This window comes from Sycon ciliatum, chromosome 1 (assembly GCF_964019385.1).
Source record: "Sycon ciliatum chromosome 1, ocSycCili1.1, whole genome shotgun sequence".
NCBI lineage: Eukaryota > Metazoa > Porifera > Calcarea > Leucosolenida > Sycettidae > Sycon > Sycon ciliatum.
The window spans coordinates 16347522-16366125 of NC_088643.1; the positions used below are offsets into that span (position 1 = coordinate 16347522).

General features: G+C 47.2%; 1 protein-coding gene and 1 long non-coding RNA gene across 2 annotated transcripts; one reads left to right on the forward strand and one right to left on the reverse strand.

Moving 5' to 3' along the window:
- The first annotated feature begins 414 nt into the window (after nucleotides 1-414).
- LOC135815114 (uncharacterized) lies at nucleotides 415-4293 on the forward strand. The gene is made up of 2 exons (XR_010553268.1): nucleotides 415-1676; nucleotides 2638-4293. It is a non-coding gene; the product is annotated as an uncharacterized LOC135815114 (long non-coding RNA).
- A 5610-nt stretch (nucleotides 4294-9903) lies between these two features.
- Nucleotides 9904-18341, reverse strand: LOC135817491 (uncharacterized). Its single transcript, XM_065330727.1, has 3 exons — nucleotides 18324-18341; nucleotides 16723-17364; nucleotides 9904-10797 (listed from the first exon to the last, which is right to left on the reverse strand). The coding sequence occupies exons 1-3, from the start codon at nucleotides 18339-18341 to the stop codon at nucleotides 10396-10398; spliced, it is 1062 nt and encodes a 353-aa protein (XP_065186799.1). The 3' UTR covers nucleotides 9904-10395.
- Nucleotides 18342-18604: the final 263 nt, after the last annotated feature.

An 18604-nucleotide genomic window follows, 5' to 3' on the forward strand; every position in this document is an offset into this window, starting at 1 on the left:
TTTGTGGTTCTTCACGCGCATGCGCATGTTGTCATGTTTATGCGCGCTAAATGTACCTGATGTACACACCAGACTACTATCGAGTATCGTCGCCAAAAGAAAGCGAAGGACTTTTAAAAATTAAGGGACCGTCACTTAATTTTTGCCGACTACCCGCCAAAAAAATCTTTTCGTTTCACGTGTCAGACACGTCCGCGAGCGCGTATGGCTCGCGCGCGCCCGCGCTACCTTTCACGTCAGGCAATCTGTTCACACTACATCAGTACATGGCTAGGCTGGATCATGGATAGCGCGTACATGCAAACAATACATGATTGAAGACTCGCAAAATCAATTTTTTTCCAAGTCCAGGCGCTAGGGGCCTATACTAATTACTATAACTATTATTACTTTGTATAAGCCTAGGCAGTACTATTGCCCAGGCAGCTGACTTTATTTTCGGAGAAACACTACTCATTGTAGTAAAAAGTAACAATGAATAGCGATATCATCTAGGAAGGATCGCTACCCTAACGCGAAGGAAAGGCCCTGCGCGGCTGCTCTACGAAGTGTTGAAGAAAGACTCATCAAAGTTAGTTGGTGGACGAACAACTCGCTGGCGCCGGAAAACTTGGCCCCCAACGATGGTGTTTGGTGAATCATCAAGTATAATGTCTTGTAGCAGTGTTCACCGAGGAAGGAGAACGCTCTAGCCGCTGCTGTTGTCCGTTTCATCCACGTTGGGCGTTAGCTGCACCGCGCCTATTGTGTTTTAGTATTCCATGGACACACATTAGCATTCAGAGCGATTGTGGAGCCACAATTTACTTCACACAGCGTTGTATTGTCCACGAGCGCAAACTTCATTATCAGCAGTAACTGTTACTCTTCATCCTACATGTAGACTTGGAGTATACACGGCCTTGTCACGACAGCGACAGCTCTACAGAGTGTTCAAGTGAGAAACATTAATTTCTATTGTTGGTGGACGAATAAATGGCTGGTTCCGAAAAAACGCGGCCTGCACCGATGGTGTTTGGTGGATCATCAAACAGGGTGACCAGCAGTGTTCACCGAGGAAGGAGAATGCACTCGCCACCACTCCGATTCATCCAAGTGGGCGTTAGCTGCGCCGCGCCTATTGTGTTTATCTATTTTTTTTTTAGTATTCCATGGACGCACACTAGCGTTCTCAGCGATTGTGGAGCCACAACATATCTTCATGCGGCGTTGCACTGTCCAAGAGCAGAAACGTCAGCAGTGACCCATCATCATACATGTAGATTAGGAGTATACACACCATGCGCCAATGGGCCTTGGCACAACAGCGGCAGCTCTACGGAGTGTTCAAGTGAGAAACATTTGTTTCGACTTTTGGTGGACGAACAAATCGTCGGTGCCGAAAAACGTGGCCTGCGCCGATGGTGCTTGAAACATCAAGCATGGTATGTGGTGACTGTCAGTGTTGATCGAGGAAGGAGAACACTCAGGCCGTCGACCGTTCATCCATTTCGTTAGCTGCACCAAGTTTATTGTGTCCTTGTATTCCATGGGCACACAATCATGAAGCATGGCGTCTGAGCTGTGTTCACAGAGCGGGGAGATGCTCTTGCTGCTATCTTATCTGTCCTGTGTATTCCCAAGTGCCGAAGGCTCACAACGATGGTGTTGGACAAGTCAGATAAAATAGAGTCAACGTAAGTACGCATGTGTACTCTCACTGACTGAAACATAAGTGGGGTGTAAGAGCTAATTCAAATGGTGTCGTGACATTCTCATGTACGAGGTTAGTGTGTAGTACTTGTTACGTACTGGCTGCGTCGGAATTCTGTGACTTTGTTTTGTCTCCATATACTGCATGCATTCACGTTTCACAGTTATCAGTTTGACCCTGAGTTCATGTCTGTGATCCCGTGTCTCCTCTACTTATTTTTGTTTCCACACGGTTCATGGTGTAGCGCTGCATGTGTTCCGTCAGTTTGAACTTCAGCATACTGTAAAAGCAGAAATTCTCGGTGGTGTTTTATTTTCGGTAACTTCGGTGCCGATAATTTTTACCGAAAATAAAACGCACATAAAATTTCGTTACAACCAATTCTGTATACATGTAGTACTAGTACACTTACCTGGAGAACGGGTTTTACCGAAAATTTCCCTCTACCGAACCGCAGATTTTGGAGAATACCGAAAATATTACACCACCGAAAATTTCTGCTTTTACAGTAAATCGCAACTACTTGTACTTTCAGACATGTCACGTGATTGTTGCCAGGGTTTGAGCCAATCAGAGCGTTTACAGGCAGGGCCTGAACCCCTGATCATGCCTTGCCTGCCAGCTCTACTACGATATTATATGTCACGTACCCGCGCGCGCGCACGGTTCTCCTGCGCTTGGGCTTGCTTTCCCTTGGTAGTTGGAAGTCAGTGGCTGTTTTAGTACTCTTAGAGTATGTACAGAAAGTGGTGGACATCACGCAACTGCAGTGTAAATTAAAGGGTGGTTGTCAACTGACAACCGCATAATTTTTTGACATAATTAATAAAAGAATTTTCATCTAAAGAGTGAAAAGCAACTAAATAGATTATGTATCTGAAGTAAACACAACGTAGAAATATCACAATTGTCTCTTGTGTATTATATCCGTCTGATGTCACCAGATCGTCACACGGTGCTGTGACCAAGATACGGATCATGCCAAACGCTGATTCAACTGGACGAATCGCGAGGCTTTTCAGATGCAGGGACACAATGGAAACTGAATGACTTCAGAACAGCACTGAAGCGTTATGTTATCATGCAAGACGCCTTTCTGCGCCGCACAAACACAGGCGGTACTACAGCAGAAGATGTCACTCACTATTCTGCAGGTGCTCTGGTGACAGGCGCATGCAAGTTCACCAGAAGGAAGCGGTCTGATGTTAACTGGAATGCCAGCAGTATGAGAGGGTGTGCATTCTGCGGCGGATCTCACCTGGACAAGAGCTGCGCGAAATACACAACAGTAGCACAGCGGAAAGAATAACTGATTGAACAGAAGCGTTGCTTTGTGTGTTTGCGCACAGGGCACCGGTCAACTCAGTGCAAGGCCACCCGCAAGTGTAATGTGTGTTCTCGCATGGGTCACCAATCAGAGTCACCATCATGTCACGATCTGCCCTGAATCTCAACAGAAATCTGACAGCAGTACCAACATAGTAGCTGACCAGCCTGTGGCTGACGAGGTACCAGCATCTAGCGCAACAGCAGCTAGTGCAGCATCAACCAGTATCGCCATTGACCGTAAGATAGTCAGTCGTCTTGATCGGTGCAGATTTCCTCTGGGAGTCTTGACGGGGAGCACCAGAGGACTTCCGCCAGGACTACAGTTTCTGCCTACCACAGTCGGTTTTGTGGTGACTGGCCGAACACGTCACTCCAAGCACTCAGCTACGCCGATGAGCAGCCATGCCAGCTATCGTTTCTCTAACTGATGCAACTTCCGACTCCTGCACCATCCCAGATCTGTGGGACCTAGACTGTGTTGACATCCAGGATTCAGGCAATCTTACTAACAACGACCTAGCCATTAGGCAATTCATCATTGTTCTTCGATTTTGCCTGCCACCAATCGTCATGAGCTCCGATACTGAGAAGGCCATTTTACAAATCAGTGCCAACCCAGCATACAGAGATGCGACACGATTTCTGTGGTTCGCCAACTCCGACAGTCCATCAGTCACCCCATCCAGCCTGTTCACGCTCATAAGCAGTCCATTTCTGCTTGGCGCGTCTATACAGCATCATTTGGCACAGCAAGATGACAAAACAGCTAGCAGTGGCTATTGGTGAGAACATTTTCTGCTGTGCCATTGGAGTGTGCACGATACACGAACCCTGCTCTTTTGTTGGCACCGCCTATGTAACTTACTGCATAGGGTGCAAGGTGACCGTTGTCGGTTTACATGTACTCCAGTTATTACACCGTGCATGCACTGAGTCTGTGCTGCACTGTGCATCCATAGGTGTTCGTTTGCGGTAGCGCAAGGTGACACGCAAGGTTGGATTGTTTTGTCCGCTGCTATTCGAAGCTCTCGGAGTCGGAAGCGTTACCTCTGTTTCCCCTGTTCCTCCCTGCGCGGAGCCTGTAGTTCTGGCTTGCAGTTGCTGTTACATGCATGTTGGCAGTTGCATGTGTTTTGGTTTTCAGTTGTCTTTATTTGTTTTGTGTGGACGACAGTTCAATATTCTAGCAGTTGTTGCACTTCCTACTTCTGAAGTACATTCCGTAGTTATCTGCGGTTGGTGTTCGAGAGAGCAAACTGTGTTCTTCTCCAGAGTGGAGTAAAACATTCGCTTGTGTCTGAGGAAAACCCTGTGTGTTGACGAAGAGGTTGACTTGGCTGTAGAGTGAAAGTACCACATGGTCACATGGTCCACAAAATCTTAGAACTAACTTAGGGTCTTCTGGCGTATGGTATAATTATATGAGCAGAATGAGAGTGAAGTAAAAGACTATTAGCTCAAACATTCAGTCTTTCAAGAGTAGGTGTTTCATCATGGGAATAGGTTCTGCAGTTCACTTACACACTGCAACAATGGACCAGCAGTGTCCAGCATACAATAGTCATGTGAATATGTACCGTATGCATACTCACAGCTGCAAGGCCAGCGCCCCGTGGCTGCTTGACTTCTCAATCGATATAAATATTCACAACAGTAAGACTCTGTGATCAATCAGAGCTGTGCTTCGAAGTAGTCACAAATGCCCCATGATCAGTCACAAAACAAAACTTGGCAACCAGTCACAGCTTCCACGGTGCCCCAAGACCAGTCACCAGAAATGACCGTAGTAAATCTGCAGGGAGTTTCATAATCTGTTCATTGCAGAGTCCACTATGCTATGATTCAAGAGGGGGGGGGGTAGCGTTCCTGCGGATGCGGAGAACTTGGCTGGAACCCGAGTGTCACGTGAACCCTGATTTTTAAGACTTTTATTATTTGTTTTACGATGAGCCTATTATACGCGATACAGGCTCAGAACACACTTTTCGTCTAGTTGGCATATCAGGGATATAGGGCGGAGCAGCCCATATCCCCAATTATGACACGCGAGTAATAGTGAAATACGATTGGCGTATTGTGCTGGACTGACTGCGGTAATGTAAAGCTAAAATAAAGCAGTCAGTTTGCCCTTAGCATGGCCTTGTCATGAGGGTGCCACATCCGTGGAAAGGCAACATGCCGGCTAATCTCCCTGAGAAGTTGAGTGGTTATCAGCAGGCGATGACTCTGTGTCGATGATGACCTGTTGATGCCCGACAGGAACCTTGCGAGGAGAGTCATTGGGCCTAACGGGTAGGTAAAGCCAACTTCCACATGAATTTGCGGATGGCCGACATGTAGACATGGACAGATCGGGGCTGAAAAGTTCTGAACAACTCGGCAGCAAAATAACACATAAAGAAAGAAGTCATCACCTGGCAATGGATTCCAGTTATGCCCTTGACAGAACTGGAAGTAATGGGTATCGGCGGAAAAATATTTCCGGCTGGTGCCAGTGCTGCTAGCTGCAGCACGGAGTCCGGCAACTGAGAGTTGGCAAGACTGGCTGATCTGGCTCAGCTGCTGCTTCCGGAGCCCTCGATGGTTCAAACACCATCGGCGCAGGCCACGTTTTTCGGCACCGACGATTTGTTCGTCCACCAAAAATCGAAACAAATGTTTCTCACTTGAACACTCCGTAGAGCTGCCGCTGTTGTGCCAAGGCCCATTGGCGCATGGTGTGTATACTCCTAATCTACATGTATGATGATGGGTCACTGCTGACGTTTCTGCTCTTGGACAGTGCAACGCCGCATGAAGATATGTTGTGGCTCCACAATCGCTGAGAACGCTAGTGTGCGTCCATGGAATACTAAAACACAATAGGCGCGGCGCAGCTAACGCCCACTTGGATGAATCGGAGTGGTGGCGAGTGCATTCTCCTTCCTCGGTGAACACTGCTGGTCACCCTGTTTGATGATCCACCAAACACCATCGGTGCAGGCCGCGTTTTTTCGGAACCAGCCGTTTATTCGTCCACCAACAATAGAAATTAATGTTTCTCACTTGAACACTCTGTAGAGCTGTCGCTGTCGTGACAAGGCCGTGTATACTCCAAGTCTACATGTAGGATGAAGAGTAACAGTTACTGCTGATAATGAAGTTTGCGCTCGTGGACAATACAACGCTGTGTGAAGTAAATTGTGGCTCCACAATCGCTCTGAATGCTAATGTGTGTCCATGGAATACTAAAACACAATAGGCGCGGTGCAGCTAACGCCCAACGTGGATGAAACGGACAACAGCAGCGGCTAGAGCGTTCTCCTTCTTCGGTGAACACTGCTACAAGACATTATGCTTGATGATTCACCAAACACCATCGTTGGGGGCCAAGTTTTCCGGCGCCAGCGAGTTGTTCGTCCACCAACTAACTTTGATGAGTCTTTCTTCAACACTTCGTAGAGCAGCCGCGCAAGGCCTTTCCTTCGCGTTAGGGTAGCGATCCTTCCTAGATGATATCGCTATTCATTGTTACTTTTTACTACAATGAGTAGTGTTTCTCCGAAAATAAAGTCAGCTGCCTGGGCATTATTATAATCTGCCTAGGCATAGCGCTTGGACTTGGAAAAAAATTGATTTTGCAAGTCTTCAATCATGTTTGCATGGACGCGCTATCCAGCCATGTGGCGTGATCACGTGAACAGATTGCCTGACGTGAAAGGTAGCGCGGGCGCGCGAGTCGTATACGTAGATCTAGATCTACGCGCTCGCGTACGTGTCTGACACGTGAAACGAAATTTTTTTTTTTGGCGGGTAGTCGGCAAAAATTAAGTGACGGTCCCTTTAGTGCTTCGCCAAAAGAAATCCTGCCAATGCTGCACAGTCATAATCATGGCAGGCTGTAGTCGACTACGACTACCATGTGCAGCATTGGCCAGATTTGTTTTAGCAACGATAGTCATGTACAGTAGATCTACATCGTCAGTCAGTAAAAGAACAACAGTGGTGGTAGATGTACGGGTGTACGTTGCAGCTACGTAGATACTGGTCCTTTATAAATTTACTGCACTTCTAGTTCTCAGCCAGGAATTCGTGAAAGCAAAGCGTGATTCCTTGATTCAGACTGTCCGAAAATTGAGGTCTTTCACGCCAGGCGTGCGAGATAATGTCCTCCGTGGTGCAGTGCGGTGGTTGTGGATCGTCCACGACCACTCTAAAATTTGTGTCGTGTTTGCACGCACTGTGTGTGCCGTGTCTGCAGAACAGCTTGGGATTTGATGGCTGCATAAAATGTCCGCGATGCTTGTCAGCTACGCAATTGCCTGTTGGCCTGGATCCAATGCGATCGCTACCGAATGTCGTTCAAGCAAGCGATACTGAGTTGACAGGAGCGGCTGCAGACCGGGATCATGTCATTCAAACCTGTGACGAGTGCTGGGATGGGAAGCCAGCTACAGCGGTTTGTGAGAACTGCCAGGTCAAATTCTGTGAGTGCCACGGTAATGGCCATCTAATGTCTAGATCAGGTAAAGGCCACACGATCAAGAGGCTGTCTGCCTCCAGCATCGACTCAGCAATCAGCAGTGGCAGAGTGGTTCAGCATAGATGCGCTCTACACACGACTGAAGTGCTGAAACAGTTTTGCTGTGATTGCAATCAGCTATTGTGTCCACAGTGCGTACATACTGGAGCACACAGACATGATGAACACAAGGTGATGGATATTGCCAGTGCTGCACAAAACACTCGTGATGCACTTTCCAGTAAGCTGAGCAGTTGCACAGCAGAATGTGATGGTGTTGTCAGCAGTGCCATAGAGACCGTGGAGAAGAACATTCGAATGGTACACAGTCAAACAGAGCTCGCTTCGGAGAAGGTTTCTGATTTCTTCAAGCCCCTAGCGGAGGCTGTGAAGAAACGGGAGGACTCTCTTCTAACCGAGCTGGATGAGCTGAGGTTGAGGAAGCTGGGACCTCTCGAGAAGCAACTACATCAACTTCAGGAGTGTGTGTCGAAAGGAGAGAGTGCTGCCAACATTCTGCACTCGTTCGAGGATGACATTGAGCTTCTCCATGTGTGGTCCTGGGTGGATGCGTCTATCATGCAGGCCATGAAAACTGCCGAGGACGAGAAAGAGCCCTGTGTCACCAGTGGCATCGTGTTTGGCACGACGGACACCACATCACTACTCAATGACATCAGCAAAACGGGAGCAGTGCTGGATGTTGCTGATGGTACATTGAAGTGCCCTGGCCAAGCCCGTGTCAGTGATCATTTCACCATCTCCATAGAGCTACCGGACAGTATTGTCGCAAGCAACGTGGAGCAAGAACAACTGGACAATATTGGACTGGAGATATTAATATCCAGTCTTGACGAGGACACAACCAACGTGTGTACGCCGCTTACACCTGTCTCTGGACGTATACAGGCTGAACATATTCCGTTACAAGCTGGTTGCTACAACGTCTCAGCCAAGATCGGCTGTGTCCCCCTGAAGGGTAGTCCGCAGAAGCTGGTGGTGTCCGTGACTTCAAGTCGGTTTGATGGAAATCGCTGTGGCAGTGCTTTGAGTATCACCAATGATGGTCGCTCACTGAGTCGCACTAGTAGTAGTATTGGTTTTACATCAGCATGTACAACACCCATGGTCACTGGTACTGGTAGCAGCACACTGACGGTGAGGATTGACAATACCCTATGTGGTCAAATCTTTCTCTCTACCTGTTCATCCAGTAATCCAAACCTGACAGGCAACTACCAACAAGACAAGGCACAGTGTTTTGGTTGGCTTGGCTATGATGCTAGTAACTACCACACCGGCACAGCCCTTGGTCAGCCCTGGCAAACCGGTGACGTCATTCACCTCACAGTTGATCATGATCGTCACACTCTCACTGGTAGACATGAGAGAACGGGCGCCACAGAAACCATCCCAAACGTCACAGGTAACCTGTACTGGATTGTGACACTCTACAACGCGGGTGACAACATCACTCTGGTGTAGGAGAACGGGTGGTGAACACGTCAGATTGCCCTGGCTATAATTATGATCAAGCAGTGTCTTGACTTCCTATACGTGTGTTTCCCAGTGATTTGATCTGTTATGTAATACATCAATGAGTGCACTACAATACTACTCAAAGTAACAGGTATATGTATAGGCTAGTACCCCTCCACCCCGGTTTTTGCATAATTACAGTATATCTATTCAGGGTGGTAATTTCCCTACCAGTTTTCGTCAGTGTATTACTGCATAGATTGTTCTGGGTGGTTATTTTCCTACCAATTGTCATCTGTGTCCTAACTGCGTAGATTTCTGTCATTCTTGGGGAAGACTCCAGCTGAGTCTCACTCGAACCGTGAATTTGTTGTTGTTGTGGAAGGCAGGGTGATTTTGAGCATGTGGTGTGGCAAATGCACATCTGATGTTGCAAGTATACGTTATCCGACCTGCATGGAGCTTCTCACTGTTCATGCCAAGTGTGTGTCCAGTAAGGGTGACAAATTAGACTGATTTGAAATCGCTTCCCATGAGAACGTATACTGTTCTCTTACCGGTTAGACTTAGTAGTGAGTCATAGCCTGGCACACTCCTATCCAACAACCGAAGTTCTCTCTCTCCCTCTCTCTCTTTCTCTCTCTCTCTCTCTCTCTCTCTCTCTCTCTCTCTCTCTGTCTCTCTCTCTCTCTCTCTCTCTTTCTCGCTGTCTCTCTGTCTCGCTGTCTCTCGCTGTCTCTCTCTCTCCCGCTCGCTGTCTCTCTCTCTCTCTCTTGCTCTCGCGGCAAGTGGGGCAGTAGACGAGGGCCAATAGCCGTGCCCAGTCCACCGTGTCCCGTGTGGTCTGTGGGTAATGAAAGCAACACCGTGCTACATCACCGAACAACAGACACTAGGTGCATTCGTCAATAATCATTTTAACGTTAGTTTTCTAAAACAGCACAAACATCAACCGAGCAAGTTTCGCAATAAACTAGACGAAAAGAACGAAGAGTCCAAGTAGCGACTCTCCAAAACTGACGAGTAGGTAATGCTTGAGGGATGAAAGACGGTGAAAGAGGAAAGAAAGAGGGGAGAAAATTGGAAGGGCTTATCAGCACCCAGACTATGAAAATTACTACAAGAGGGATGTAATAATGGATGCTAATGTCCGGACATAGAGATGAGACAGGACAATCTACACCAGGCAGGTGATATAAATAAATAGAGATATCGAGAAGATTGCAACGGAAGTTGGAGGCGAAACAAAATTCTAGAACAAGTCTAGTTCGCATGCATCCACACAATCAACGTATGTGAAGTGTCGTCTGGACTGGATGTATTAATAGCGCGGATGCATGCAAACTTGACTTGTTCTAGAATAAAAATTATAGAGAAGAGACAGTGTAATGTGTCAATGAAACCATGCAGTACACAACAGGTACACACACATCCAAGATAACACTATTAGTATTACTACATGCACGGACTGTCTGAAGGAGTTCTTGCTAAAAACACTGTAGGCGGCAGAGTGGTGGGGAGCTGCAACTGGACGTGGCCGCGGACTACGCCCAGTATCACCTGCTCCATCTTTAGCCGGTTGAGCCACCTTGCTGCAATCCTCTACTGGTATGCAGTTTGGGCTCGGCCTTGCAGTTGTGTCCACTGGGCACTGTGCAGCGGATGATTGTATGCCGAACAACGCTGCTAATTCCGCCAGGCTGGGCTGAGGTAATGGGTCGGGTACAGAAACGTTTGGAGGCACCGTTGGTGGCACTTGACGCTTGGCACATTGACCAGGAATATCTCTGCACACCTGTAGCAAACAGTACAGTTGAGAGGCACAGCAATACCTATGTCAGTGTTTGTACAATAGGACCGTGATGTAGTACAACGATGACTGCATGTACCAGGTATTACCATCCTCACGTTGCCACTTCTCCTACAGCACTGTCGAACGCCGAAGAACAGTATGCTGAAGAAGAAATAGGCTACTATTTCACCCAACACAGCACGCTGATATACACCCGGTGACTCAACTGTGCATACACTATATTGTACACTGTAGTACATAAAATTTAACAAGTACGGCCTGCGCTACAAGGCTGCTCTCCCCCCCCCCCCCCCCCCCCCCGTTCTCCTCCGCCTGACAGTACACTGACCCTCCGCGTCGTTGTACATCGTACTGCACTTGACAGCCTTGATCTAATTCCCGCCCCTGCCGAAAACCCAGCTGGGAAGTGACACAGCGTGGGGGCGGATCAGCAGTACTTTACGGTATGCACACCGTGTCATTACTATCATGAATATCAGTAGTACCTGTTTTTCTCATCAACCACCACACCATAACCGCGCTCTACAGTGAATGAAAAATCTGTAAAGCGTCGAATGCTGCTGCTTACCTATAACACTTATTTGATCAGTATAATCTTCTTAGCAACTATCCCTGGTAGCTGGTTCTAGACTAGGCAATGACAGTTGATGCCCTTTAGTACGGGGGCCAGGTGCCCAAAATGTTTACTTTCGTTGCAGTTGAGAGCGCACAACGTTTTGAGAGTTTCAACGTGTAGAGGGGACCACAAGAAGCTCAACAATATATTTTTTGACCCTCGAAACGTGATGGAAGGTGCTGAAATTAGCCGTTGAAGTTTAGTGCATGGTAACCATGGCAACTGCATAGCAACACCATAGCAACTACTGTTTTATTCTTATGTTTAGCCTACAGTAATGTTGTAAAACGATTGAAGGACTCAAATCAAGTGAACACGATCTGGAATGAAGACCATTGGGATATATACAGACTGCAGGAATGCCAGAAAGGAATATAAAAAAACATACTACTCTTACGTGTACATTGTCCATGGATGTGTATGTAATGTAGATGTACGTAATTGAAACTTAATCTCATGCTATAGTGGCAGTTTATGGTCCCAGATCACTGGCCCTGTTCTGGCAGTTATCTGCAGCGCTGCATCCACAAACATCAGTGCAATGCAAAGACTGTGCTTTGCAACCTGGAGCTTGCCGTCCACTAGTTTCCAGCCTTGGTGAGCAGTGAATGAAGTATCTAATATTGACTGAGTACGAGGTCAATATAGGAAATAAAAGCCGAGTAAAAGACCGAGGCGAAGCCGAGGTCTTTTACGAGGTTTTTATTTCCTATACTGACCAAGTATGTATGTATGTATGTACTCAAATCTGTGGACAGCAACTGTTTTGCTCTGTTAGAGCTCATCAGCACAGCTCAGAGGACCGAAGCGCAGCTCTTCGCAATGAAATAAGTTTCCGTGAAGCAAAGCATTTTTATAAAGAGCTGCAAACCCCGCAAGATGCTCGAAAAATGTATGTTTGTATGTATAACTCATAATCACAAGGTGATCGTAGAGGCATTAATTAGCGAGAGAATTGTGAATGATGTCTCTGAATCCAACTCTATCGTGTGCTGCATGAGAGAGTGCATGCAAGGGAAGACCCGTCCAACATTTAATGTTAGAAATCCATGATGTCGCGGGCCTTCCTCTCGGTCGAGATCCAGGAGTTGATCCAGGAGTTGATCCTTGCAGGAAGGGCTTGGAGAAAACGTCATGTCTCGTAACATGGCCAAACCACATCAACTTAAATTTCTTGACTTCGTTGGCTAGCCGCATCCTTGCTCCGATGATGTCATTGATTTCTTCCAGGATAGATTGGTTGGTACGCCGGTCGTGGTATGTTACTCCTAAGAGTCGGCGGAAGCATTTCATCTAGAAGGATGAAATTCTTCTCATTGATGAGGCAGATAATGTCCAAGATTGGCATCCGTATAAAACAGTCGCGAGCACAATAGACCTAACAAAACGAAACTTAGTAGGCAAAGAAAGTGATGGCGAGCCCAAGTACGAAGTCAATATTAGATTTATCACGACAAACAGTCCGTATTTCAAATTCCAGAACGATAACCTCATGAATCCCGGTTTTACGATTGCACAACCGTTGCACCACCACCTACTCATGCAGTGACAATGCTGCACTAGGCACCGTTCAACTGCGCAACCTCTAAGCAGTCGAATATAAGCAGTCAATATAGCCCCTAAGGAGTGAAATATGCAGGAATATTTGACTGCTTAGGTATAGCGAAAATGAATGGGAGTCAATACTAAGGGAGTGATAATATGTTATATGCAAGGTCAGAGAAGGTTGCAGGTAGTGATTTCTAGCTCATGGCTTGTAACATAGCCATAGCATCAACAATGAGAGCACTTGACTCAGATGGAGTATTTCCGGGTGGACTTACACCATCAGAAACCTTCATAACTGGAGCAGTGCAGACTTGTTAGTCTTCACTACTGTGCCATCTGAGGTACAGAGAGATAGCGGTGCTGATCCCAATGGGTACGAGAGAATTTGACGAACATCCATATGGCGACTCTGGGCGATAACAGCCATCTTGCTGGAAAGAGCGCAGTCGGCATGCAATACAGATACTGCTTTGCTCTGGCTGGTTGCCGTTCGTGACTTTCTGTTTGAGAATATATCGAGCTTCAATTTTGGAATGGGATCCAGGAACTTCTTTTCCTGTGCCGCAAGTCTTTCTTGTGGACTACTTCAAGGAAGCTAGCCAACACTTGCGCCTCTCCACCTGTACTGTCCGATAAATCGATGTCATTTTGTCTTCCAAAACTCGCGTCACGATGGTAATGTACCTCTCGAATTGCGTTGTCCTCTCTTACCTCGGCTGCATCGAACACTTTCTGGGCTGCGTTGAGAGATTGGCACTGAGATGTCTTTTGGTACTTGTGCTTCTTTCCGAGCAACAACTTTCGACAGAAAATGCAATCTTTCCGTCCTGGCTCGACAACGGGAGCAGAGACGCTTTGCCGAGTTGCCCTCGGCGTATGTTTGCCCTCCGACATCCCGGCACCTCCATGATGGTGCCAGATTACCGTCGTGAAACTCACATTGTTAGTGCTAGAGGTGCAGCCCCTTCGTGGTGCCGAAACCGCTACGTGCGTGTCAACAATACCAGGACTGACTCGGAAGTCGATCGGAGGAGAGAGAGTTGACCCAGTCATTCAGGACATACCACATCCTACTCCACTTTCGAAATTGTTGCCCGGGCCCTTCGTGGTGCCGAAACCATCACCTGCGTGTCAACAATACCAGGACTGAATTTAGTTTTGCGCAGCGGGCCTGCACTGGGGTTGTGTAGGGAAGTCTCCTCTGTCTTGACAAGTCATTATTTTACGACTTCCAGGGCATACCGCACGTAATGGCCGAGTGGAAGACAAAATCACCTCGTTCGGGACCTTCCATTCACTTTTCGAAGCGGTTTTTTTTAGATTTCATGTCTGTATTGCCTCCGCTATGAATCTGTGGTGTCAAATTGTTGTGCGCTAAAAGTCGGAACGAAACTTGATTTGAAGCACTTTTTTCAGCCCTGGCCCCCGACCCCCGTACTACTTCAAACGTTTCCCTTTCATTCCCCAAACCTGACGAATACTTCCTATTATATTTACAGACAGATATTGCGGTGGTGAAGAGTGACTAAAAAGACCGTGACAATGCCTGGCTAAAAGGTCGTAAACACATGCCTGCCCATGCAATCTATCCCAGCAGCAAGGTCATACCTCTTAAGCCTGGTTCACACTAGGCCGATTTTCCGGCCGGTGCTCCGACACCGACTCCGACATGGAGTCTGCCGACTGTGTCGACTGAGTCGGAGTTCACACACGGGGAACGACTCACTCGCAATAGAGTCGCATCGATTATCCATAAAAGCAAAGTTCATGGGGGTTATGAAATTGTGGTAGGACTTTACATCTCATCAAGACTCAAGAGTACAAAAGTACAAGAGGTCATGAGCTCGACATCGACGCTCTTTGCTGTCATGGTGAAAAGCCTACCGTGATTGTTCCGATGACCGCTCCATCACGTGCAAGCAGTAAAAATCGGCCGGCTTTTCGGCTAAATATCGACCAGTCGATACTTGGCCGAAAACTAGTGCGACAAGAAAATCGCCGCAGATTTGTCGGAACCCTGTACGACAACACAGTTCACACTACGCATTTTTCGCCCCGATCTTGAGGATTTTTCGTACGAGTCCATGTCGGCCGGAAAATCGGCCTAGTGTGAACCAGGCATAAGGTTAGCAGATACAAGTGGAATCATGATACAGGTCTGCTCTCGATATAACAACTCTCCCGTGTACATAAACGGCGCTAGTAAGTTACGCAAAAAATCAAATCCCGCGCCGAAACGGCATCACTCCCATCCAAATTTTGTTCTACACGACAAAATCCTACATAACACACGATACGGCGCGGTCCCCGGCGTGCGCACTCTCGATACAACGTAAGTTCACGTGTCTGGTACGATCAAGCGGTAGCTGTAGCTAGGCAGTTTAGGCCAGTTTAGTTCTGCATAACGTAAACCTCGGCATAACGCACCCTACGGCGCTGTCCCCGACGTGCGCACTCTCGATACAACGTGCACGGTTGAATCCGCCTTGTAATTCCCTTCATTTCGAGGCACATCTGTGTATTTTACACACGGTTTTCTACATAACGAAACTCTCGCTATAACATAATTTTTGCGTGGTCCCAGAGATGACGTTATATGGAGAGTAGACCTGTAATTCGAATATGGCTTAATTCGAACATGCCGCTTAAGTTAATTAGAAGTTTTTCCAGGTCCGATTTCTATCAATACGATTCCCACATAACAATTTCTGGTAATTCGAACCTCGAACTGGACATGTTCGGTTAATTAGAAGTCCCATGGATTCCACTTACATAGAAAATGTGTGCGATTTGTGCTGATAATTCGAAGTTAGCAAAGTGTAATTCGAAGTTCACTGTACACTGTACTGGTCAGTTCAGTTTGCATGAGCAAGCTGTGCCGCTCAGTTCAGTATCCGTGAAATCTGTGCCTAAGGTCCATAGCGCAACTCTGCGTGACCGTGAGAGCATTTTGACATACATATTGTGTTGTGGGTTCATGTTTGGATAATTAGAATGTCCGGATGATTAGAAGTTTTTTCCTGGCATTTTGAGGTTCGAATTATCAGGATTCCTCCCACCTGGAGCTCTCTTTCTTATCACCATGACCACCGCTGCTTCTGCACATCTCACGCCGTACATATTCATTGGTGCAACTGGTACGTGTACTAAGTATGACGTGTGTGAAAAACCGGGTGGAAAGCGACATCCCCGCCGTTGCGCATTCCTGGTCGATACCCAATTACTGTGTGAATATTCAACGGATGGACAGACGGACAGACAGACAGAGACAGACAGATAAACAGGCAGGCAGGCAGGCATAAACAGGTAGGGTGAGAGAGAGAGAGGATTTAATATCATCTAAGTTCCAATACGCATGCACTATACTTTAGATACTAGAGAGATTGCGCAAAACGAAAATTCGTAGCTCCGTAACGAAACTTTTCAACGAAAGAAAAGTTAACGAATATTCGAAAACCGTGTGGTGGCGCACAATGTGTGAACTTTTTCGTAGTAGGTCGACGTGTTGTGCTCGCGGGTATAGTCAAGACAGGGAGTTGTAAAATATCAGTGTTTTAGTACTCCACGTTAAGAAAAATATTCTCGTAGATCTGCTCTGTTTCGGTCGCGTTTGGACGAATTTTCGTAGCAGCTTTCGTTAATCGAACCCGGGCGGTAAAGATCTTACGAAGTTTCGTTGTACGCAACCTCTCTAGTGATCATAAGCTAACTATGGTACACTCACCGTCCGTTCTAACACTCACCGTCTGTTTTAAGGGAAATGGAAAGAACCTATCAGTAGCCTGATTCGGAGGACGAATAAATCTCTCCACAGTATCTACATGGCCGCCCGTGTCGAAGAAATACCTCAGCCGTAAATCGCCCAATGTTTCCAGGTAAGGAAGCGTGACGTCAACTTGTGAATTTTCCAGAGTCCGTGGCTGTCCGGGAGCCTGCACCGTTGGAAGGAATAAATCGAACACGCCGGAACCGTCCGCCTGAGTGACCTGAAGCTCCCTGTCATTCAAATCACTAAAAGTACTTGCGGATTGGATAGTACTGTGGCCATTGAATTCATCAATCAGAGTCTGCGCAGAGAGTGCAAAGGATTTCCCGCTGAGAATGCCGAACGCAGCAGTGTAGACAGTTGAAGGACTAAGCTCAGTGTCATCTGCCCCACCTTGAGCTAGCAAATTCACGTCGCGACACTCCTGCTCCAGAGGGAAGTTTGCGCCTGGCCCCGATGTTGTGTCCACTTTGCACTGCGCTGCAGAGGATTCCATGGCAACCAGCTTTACTACGTCTGTCAGGCTGGGCCGGGGTAATGGGTTGGGGATGGCAGCATTTGTAGGATCCGTCGGTGGCACTTGACTCTTGGCACATTGACCAGGAATATCTCTGCACACCTGTAGCAAACAGTAAAGTTGAGAGGTACAGCCAACACCTATGTCAGTGGTTGCTAAATAGGACCGTGATGTAGTGCTGCAATAACTGCCAGGCATATTTTTTCTCCCAGTCATCGTGTTAGGTACAATATCCCCGCCTAGTCTAGAGTTGGTGGTGACAGTTGGATCTCTTCAGACTTTTTCCCTTTCATTCTCACAATCTGATTATTAAAACTTGGATGGTGAGCCAATATGATAAGTAAAGAGAAAGATCTCGTTACCTAGGTGCACTGTTAGTCATAACTCGCAACGTATTGGAACTTTCTCTTTACAATCTGATCAATTCTCCTAGTAGTGTATTTACAGACCGAAATAATTATGTTGCTGAAGAGTACTTGAACAGAAGACAAAAGTGCCCGGCTAAATGCTCATACTGACCGACCACCAAAATCTAAATCCCTAGACAAGACATGCAGAATCCCTGGATTTCTCTCAAAATCCCTGGATGGCACAACAACTAGTGAAAAAATAGCTTTTCCCGCCAAAAAAACGTTCGACTCTGCAGATCTGCGTACAGCACAGTTCGACCCTTCTTGTGCAGTTAGATCAGTCGGCGCCCGCCTGTCACATTGTCAGTGCAGATCTTGCAGGCTAGGCCGCAGTGGTCAGGTCTAGAAAGTGCCGTGCACAGTTAGAAGTGCGAATGGGCACAGTCATATTTTTAAAAAAAACGGAACATTCTAGGCGAATCCATGGATTTTTCAGGAAAATCCTGTATCCGACAAAACTGTGACTTTTCCGGGAGTTTGATTGAAATCCCCGGGACCCCGGGAGTAGTGTTGATTTCCCAGGATTTTCCCGGGAAAACCGGGAGGGTTGGCCAGCATGAATGCTGGTAATCACACGCATGTTCGCACAAGCGACCCAAGTTACGACTAAAGCTATATAATTATATTCTGGGATAGATCCCTCTTTCTCACCACCACAACCTCCGACATCACCACTGCAATCGCTGGCTGTGTGCTGGCTCTTGCAGGTGGGAGTAGATGTTGGGGGCGCCTGGCGCTGTTTGACACTGAGTAGCCTAGGTCCTCCAGGGTCGTCATCTGGCTATTGATAAGGTGGTGGAGCTCAACTTGAATGTGTCTTCGACATGTGAGGCTGGGCCACTGGAGGTGCGCGAAAAGTGAGGCTTTCGGCTCCGTTTGAGGAGGGTACACGCCATACTTCCGCAGGATCACACGTGCCACTCTTGCCTGTA

Bases quoted from the DNA above. Each gene is read 5' to 3' on its own strand.
- LOC135817491 (XM_065330727.1), bottom strand. The intron at 10,798-16,722 runs GTGAGTGTTAGA...TGTTTGCTACAG, and splicing joins CATTTCCCTTAAAACAGACG to GTGTGCAGAGATATTCCTGG.